A 7,675-nucleotide genomic window follows, 5' to 3' on the forward strand; every position below is an offset into this window, starting at 1 on the left:
CAGCTCCGACAGAACACAGACCAACTTTTACCTGCTGTCTTAACAGCGCGTTTTAGAAAATACCACAAATGGCGCGGTAAACGCCATCTGTGGTACGATGCTACATTTTAGGATTACGTATGCTCCTCTACTTCTTGAAACGAATTCCGGCGTAGCTAACCTCAACGTGACAGGCACGTTACCATAATCGAATTAAATGGACCTTGTTGGAGCATACGTAATCCTAAGCATCGTACTACAGATGGCGTTTACCGCGCCATTCGTGGTATTTCCTAAAACTAGAAACTTTGGAGTCAAGGGTCGAAACCACCAAATGGAACAAGAGGGAGAGGGGATGAGATAGCTAGAGAATATGAATTGCAGATAAAATATGTAAAATTTGTAGTTTTAATCGTTTACTGCAAGAAAAAGACGAATGTTCATTCAGAGGAACCACTCTTGGAAGAGTTTTAGATTTTAATTTTCAGAATTACTTTTCCCTATCTCACTATCAACTTACTATACCATTAAGCCCTCTGTTGTGACGGTTGCAAACTTCTCGTATTTCGAACGACTTGATTAAATAACAGAAAAAGAGAAAATTAAATGAGCGAATTAAAAAAAAAATAGCAAACGAAGAGGGGGTTCAATGCATCGTGCTTTTAATTAAATCCGTGTCTCATGGTGACCCATTTAAAGAGAATATGCCACCCAGCGATAAATCGACTATGGTATATTACGAATAGATATTCAATATAATAATCCTAAATTATTATTAACCGATAGACTTACGACAAACTGCCTTGTAATAATAAATAATAAATCCATTTGAAAATTACAACAATTTTGAAATATTCAACAAAAACAACTCACCCTTGCTAAAAATTGAACAAGAGGAAATAAATAGGTATGTATGTATAACGCATATACTTATACATTTAAATAAAAGAAATATAACGCGTTTATATAATTCCTTAAAGCTGTCTTAAAATACTATAAATAATAAATAATTTTAAATTCTCGTACTGATATGTAAGACAGAAAAAAATTACAAAACAGTTTGCTTCGGAAGATAGATAATAATATTACAAAAATAGAAACGATAGCGAATATAGAGTCTTTTTTAAGTACATTATAATAATAATAATTATGTATGTATTATTTATATTTTTGCTTTTTTTTCGATAAGACCCAAACATATTATTATTAATTATTTATTATCGTTATTAATATTTTATGAATTGTCATATACAAAATGCAGACCTGACAGCAATCGAAGCCAAAAACAGAAATAAAAATAGAAATGTACAGACGAAAGAACAAAAAAAACAAAAAGATAAACGACCCGTAGTAATAGTACTAGTGTTAGTAGTCTTGTTAAGTTACGAAAAATGTACAGGGTGTTGCTTTAACATTCGCAAATCACTTCGCAGCATTTCCAACAATATGAAACGCTAATTCAAACTCGACATTCTAAGTACTGAATTTTTCTAAAACGTTCATAATTTGGATTTATTATACCATACGCCTATCAAGCAGTTTTTACATCTTACAAAGCAGTGCCCTACGTTTTTTACAGGATCATTTGAGCATGAAAAAATTTTCGGTATTGGAGGCTCGACAATAAAAACTGTTCAAATTTCTTCTCCCCTTCTCTCTCTCTCTTGCTGTGGGAAATTGTTGATTTAGTTTTCAAAGAACAATATGAATAATAATTAATGATGAAGTGATTTGTGGAAAAGAAACCGTGTAGCATCACCCTATACGCGCGTGCGCACAAACCAATAAAAAAACTGGTCTCTTCGTACATATTATACATACATATATCACAAATACCATTTCATTAAAAAATACTTTCATTGGTAAGAAAACTAGAAAAGCTTTTTTGTTTTACTTGCGGTTTTTTGTTGCATACGTGCATGTGTCCCACATTCTTTCGACCCGCATGCCCTTCCTCTTCGTTCGCTCCTGATGGTACCGAAGAAGAACTCCTCTTCCGCATCCTCTTTTCCCGCTCGTTCAACCTGTCCTTCCAACGTTGTCGCCATGATCATCAATCGAGTCGAAACGGTGGTGGGCCGCAACAACAATAACAACAACAGGTGGTAGTCGGGGGCGTCACCGTCGTCGTGGTGGTCGTCGTAATCGTCGTCGTCCTCTCAGTTGCCGTTGGCGTTACGATGCGCCGTTATAATGACATTTCGATTATTGGTCGAGTCGGTGCCGTATATTTTGCCCGCCTTTTTCGCCATCGAACCCAGAAGCTCTTGGGACATTTTGTGGGCCGACTTGAGCGACGTCAGCCATTCCTTTAGGCCGATTTCATCCTAGAATAGTTTATTAATTATTTGTAAAGGACTCACAGAGGTACTCTAATTATGTATGATAAAGGTCAAACTGAAGTATAAAGATTTGATAAAAAGATTTTGTTTTACAACAAAACTAAAAGAGAAACTGTTAATTTTGATTAAAGAATATATGTATATATTAAATTAGAGAAAAACACCCTGTGCATTGTTGTAAGTACTTGCCGGATTGGTTAAAACCACTTTCCCATCTCTCATTCTTATTATAATACATTGTTCGTTTTTGACTTGGACAAGATCCGGATTGACTTCTTCGACAAGATCCATTAGGACCATTTCCGGTTTCGCAGAATCGGGATGTAACTCTAATCGATTGGGATACAATTTCGCGTACCTCATCTGCCAACTGGACGTCCAAGGGCCCCCCAGTTTTTTAATGTAGCCGTGCAGAATACAATCCGATTCTGCAAATACAAAATACATTTAAAAATATGCTTAAATTTGTTGATAATCTCAATGTCTTCGTCTTTAAATTACCACTTTTGAAAATATTAGTAATTCTTGAAAACATTATCCAATAATATGCTAGGTACTGGAAATATTACTTAAGTAAATGAAATATGTAATTTAAAGTACTATCCAATAATATGCTAAAAAAACGTACGCTTTTCGTCTAGATCGAATAACTTTTTCTGCTTTGCTTTCCTCTTATGTTCTGCTTTATCTGCTTCAAAGTTGATGGTCTCAAAGACAGTCTCGGCCACTTCATTCTGCCACCTCTCCGATATAACCAGAGGGAAATTTTTATAAAGCTCTTGGTCAGCTTCAGTCAGCTACAAAATTACAAATAAAATTAAAAAGCAATTAAACTATAAAAACGAATCCACAAAAGAGAAAAATTTAAATTTAAAAAGTATTTAAAATAACGGAGTTACGGGGAGGATGGATTAAAAATAAAAAGTTTTGGTAAATGACCTTGATTCCTTTGGTATCTTCCTCGTCAAATGAGCCAATGTCGAATGCATCGGCTGCATTAACCTCACCTCTGGGGGGAATTAATGGAGGGGTGTACTTCTGGTGGTACACCTGTTGCCAGTCAATTCCAGCAAAGAAGGAGTGTTCTTTTACCTCATCGGCCCTGTAAAATACAAACAAAATTGTATTTCTTTAAATCAAAAATAATTTTTTAACACATAAAGTTGTCAATGTAAATTTATTTGTTTGAGGTATATTTTATTTTATACAAAATAAACGTTCACTCGTGTCACGTACCCCCTGCCCTTGCAGCCCAGTCTCTTGTCCACATCCCTTTGCAGCAATCCTTCCAGTAACGACTTCAGTTCCTTACTAAACGATTCTGGCAGTTCGACATTCTGTAACAAACAATAAAAAATATATGCACATTATTCTTTTAGTTATCTGCGTTTCTTACCATAGTTAGCGTCATTCTATCAATTTCGTGTTTGTCTTTGGTCTTGTGCTGCCGAAAGGGCGAGTGCCCTTTCAATAGCTTATACAACATACAACCGAAACTAAACCAGTCGGCACTAGAATCGTAGGCTGTGCCCTTCGAGAGGACCTCGGGGGCCATATATCCATGCGTTCCCCTGTGAACCAATACATAATCCCAACATTAGTAATCATTGTCCCAACATTAGTAATCATTGTCCCTTGCGAACAATTCGAAAAAGATAAGTATGTGTACCCAGTGTACTTACACGCTAGCGTGGGGCTTTTTCTTGGAAAAATCACAGGCTAATCCTAAATCGCTTATCCGAACATGTCCATGTTCGTCTAATAAAATATTCGCAGGTTTTAAGTCTCTATATACAATGTACCGCCTGTGCATGTGCTCCAAACCTGTAAAATTTGAAATGTATAAATGCAAATCTATTAGCTTAATGGATTTATTTTTCCATTTTTTTTTATTTCATTTTCAGTAATTTCGTAGCAGTTTTTTTAAAATATTATTTTCATTAAAATACCTCTGTAAATTAGTCAGAGTTACCAAATTTTTAATAGTACATCCTAAAAGACTAATACGAATTTTTTTTTCAAGTCATTTGACCCCTATAAATGTTTTTGAACCTAGAAGGGTTCTATTGTTCCTTCAGAGGCAAGTAACTTTTTTATTTATTGCGTGTAAAAGTTTTGATAACTTAATTAAGTGTTGTTCTATTTTTCCGAAACATCACGTAAGGAACACAAGAAATTTGGCAAAGAAGAAGATAGAAATATATCGTATCATCAATATTATATCTAACTACAAAATTAGTTTCTCATTATCAATTATTAACAACGGAATGTAGCGTATATTAATGCTATTTATCTTTTGTAGGTATGGTTATAAAAGAGATATTTAACTCTNCAGAACGTTAATAAAAATGTACAGAAGAAAGTTCAAATATGGATTTAAATAAGTGGCGGGTCTAAGGGGTAGAAATGGGGAAAATTACCCCTACCAAAGCTCTATAACTTATAATTACTTTAGATTGTGAAACATGTTGTGTGAGAAACATCGAATTGGATGATTTGCTCTTGAATATAAAAAAATAAAATACAAATAAAAAAAAATGTAACTACCTTCATTTTTAACGAAAAATGAACCCCTTTCGTAAGAACTATTTCTGTAGCCACCCCTCAACTCATGAATGCTACTATTAAAAAATTATTTATTTGTTTCTTTACCAATTCTAGACAAGCCAAAACAAAGATTGACTTGGGTGTATAATTGGTTGCATATACTTTAATAACATGTGATATCCACTACGTTTCTGTTTGACGTGTATAATTGGTTGCATATACATACATATATGTATATTAACGTATACAGGGTGTAAAAGGTTAATGATTACATAGGTGCTACGCACTACGGGCTTAGATTATATGTTATTGTTAAGAATTTGGATGGCTGGTACTCAATAATAAATCAACGACAAATTAGTTAAAATAACATACCTAAAATAACTTCCGCGGCATAAAACTTCATTTCCGACTCGTTGAAGACGCCATGCTGACTGAGATGATAATGAAGGTCGCCGCCGTTCATAAGATCGAGGATGAAACACAATTTGTCGGGCGTGTGAAATGCGTAGGTCATGCAAACGATGAACGGACAATCTTGACCGGTACTGACTAGTGACAACATGATTCGCTCGTTCAACGCCAACGTTTCGCCCTGTTTCATTTTGATCCTCTTCTTGTCGAGGCACTTCATCGCGTACATCTTGCCCGTGTCCGCCTTCCGACAACCGTACACCTCCCCAAAACCACCCCTACCGATTATCCTGTGCACGCTGAAGTCGTTCATCGTTAACTATTATGAAAATTAATTTGAAGATATTAATGGAATGACTAATTTAATTTTATTCTCTAATGCAAAACCAAATAAAATCTATTGAATATTTTCCACTGTATTAAATCTTCTTACCTGAATATTTAATTCTAAATTCTTCCATTGACAAAACCTCGTGTACTTTTCGCTGAAATAAAAGGGCAACGTAAACGAATCGTAAAATAATTCGTCAATCAAACAAAGAAAAAACCAAATAAATTGTATATAAAAATAACAAATCTCTGAACTGAATCACTCAACAAATTAACAAATACCACAGATAATCTTTTCCAATTATGTACATACTTCAATTAATATCGCCCTGTACGTATTCCTTTAATTTTTTAATCGAATTTAGACTTTTATACAGGGTGACTTATAATTGAAAATAAAGTGAACTTTAAAAAAAAATCTACAGCAATAAACATTTGACGTTTCGGGACTAACAAATTAACATCTCAATCGATTTAGAATTTAAAGAGCTTCATCATAATCCCTTAAAAATACAAAAAAAAGAGTTTGGTCTTGTGGGACACACGATAGGGTGAAGCTTCTGGAACTCTTTAAACGCTATCTGTTCATAATAATTCGAAGTAGCATTTGTAAAACTGTCGGTAGGTAAGACCAATCTACCACGACAGCCATCTTTCCCTCCCTCTCTCTCTCTCATTACACGCAGTAAGTATGAGGGAGAGAGATGTCCACTAATTCAATACTGGCTAAGGGTTGTCAGACCTAACGAAATATCCCTAAACATAGGGAATTTAGAACCAACTTAGGGAAAATATTTTTTTTAAATTTACTATATAAATAAATTTTAGTGTTAAATGAATTCCTGTTGTTTAAAGATTACTTGTAAAATGGCAATTTCCAAACGTTTTAGGCCATTTTTTTAACGAAACTGAATTTTTCATGGCTTCAATTAAAGGTTCTTGAATTATCTCAAACATTTATACGTAGATCTGTTTCCAATACAACCCTTACTTTGAGCTACAGGACGTTCAAACTTAAAAAAAAAAATTAGTATTGTGCAATTTTCAAGCCTTCTATAAAAAGAATAACCAAAAGTTACTAGGTCCATTCATACGGTTCTTTACAACGTATGGAAGATCCCAAAACTGGTAATTAATTAGAATAGTAGCACCAGACAAAACTCGCTCTGGAGAATACATAAAAATAGTAAATTTATGATGGGGGAACGTTTCAAAAATAAAAATATTAAGGGGAGGCGGAACCGTTACGCACTTTAGCTTAAGTAATATGAGTTGGGGTAGTTTTTGTTGTAAGGTAGGATAGAGTAGGTTAGGTTAAGGCGGGTAACAATATCCCCCTTCCTTTAATATTCCTGTTCTTAATCAATTATTAATAATGAAAAAAATAAAATAAAATAAAAGATGGCTCCCCTGACTTAAATGTAATGTTCGGACTCCCTAAACGCATAAAAATTTATATTTATAGGTCTAAAACTGTAGAAATCGGCAAGCCAGAAATGTAGACATAATAAAATTCTGATAGTCTCCTACGCAACCCTAGAAACTAGCAAACACATCTAAAAACGATCTCCAGAACATTCGTACTGTTGAGATTTTTAATTTGACGAATAATAATTTGTATTCGTATGGCACATGGCCAAAAATCATTCAAACGATTATTACAAAAGCATCACGTACCGAGTGTGAATCACTAGACGTGTCAGAATTTATTAACTAATTTCTTAAACTATATCTAAACACTTGAACAGCTTCATTTAAACTCGATCGTAAATAACGAAGATGTTCAATTTTTAAAAATGATTTTTCACGGCTGTCCTAATGAGTGTACACATACCTGTGTATAAATAACTATAGTACAGAAAATACCACAAATGGCGTGATGAGCGCCATCTGTAGTACGATGCTATATTTTAGGATTACGTATGTTCCAGCAAGGTCCATTTAAAAATATGGATATGTACTTGCTGAAACGAATCCCGGCGTAGCTCACCTCAACGTGATACGCACGTTACCATAATCGAACAAAATAATTCGAAGTGGTCTGTATTCTGTCGAAACTGCCA

At 34.3% G+C, this 7,675-nt stretch overlaps 1 protein-coding gene across 1 annotated transcript in view; it reads right to left on the reverse strand.

Moving 5' to 3' along the window:
* Nucleotides 1–668: 668 nt before the first annotated feature.
* LOC108732559 (G protein-coupled receptor kinase 1) overlaps nt 669–7,675 on the reverse strand; it is an 84,847-nt gene continuing 77,840 nt past the window's right edge. Inside the window, exons 7-15 of the mRNA XM_025976071.1 lie at nt 5,716–5,767; nt 5,244–5,601; nt 4,004–4,145; nt 3,718–3,892; nt 3,558–3,658; nt 3,261–3,423; nt 2,950–3,118; nt 2,511–2,749; nt 669–2,306 (exon numbers count right to left, since the gene is read on the reverse strand). Of these exons, the coding sequence (XP_025831856.1) occupies nt 2,139–2,306; nt 2,511–2,749; nt 2,950–3,118; nt 3,261–3,423; nt 3,558–3,658; nt 3,718–3,892; nt 4,004–4,145; nt 5,244–5,601; nt 5,716–5,767 (1,567 nt within the window). The 3' untranslated portion in view covers nt 669–2,138. The remainder of the gene's footprint in view (nt 2,307–2,510; nt 2,750–2,949; nt 3,119–3,260; nt 3,424–3,557; nt 3,659–3,717; nt 3,893–4,003; nt 4,146–5,243; nt 5,602–5,715; nt 5,768–7,675) is intronic.

The sequence above is a fragment of the Agrilus planipennis genome, unplaced genomic scaffold, assembly GCF_000699045.2.
Source record: "Agrilus planipennis isolate EAB-ADULT unplaced genomic scaffold, Apla_2.0 scaffold71, whole genome shotgun sequence".
Taxonomy (NCBI): Eukaryota; Metazoa; Arthropoda; class Insecta; order Coleoptera; family Buprestidae; genus Agrilus; species Agrilus planipennis.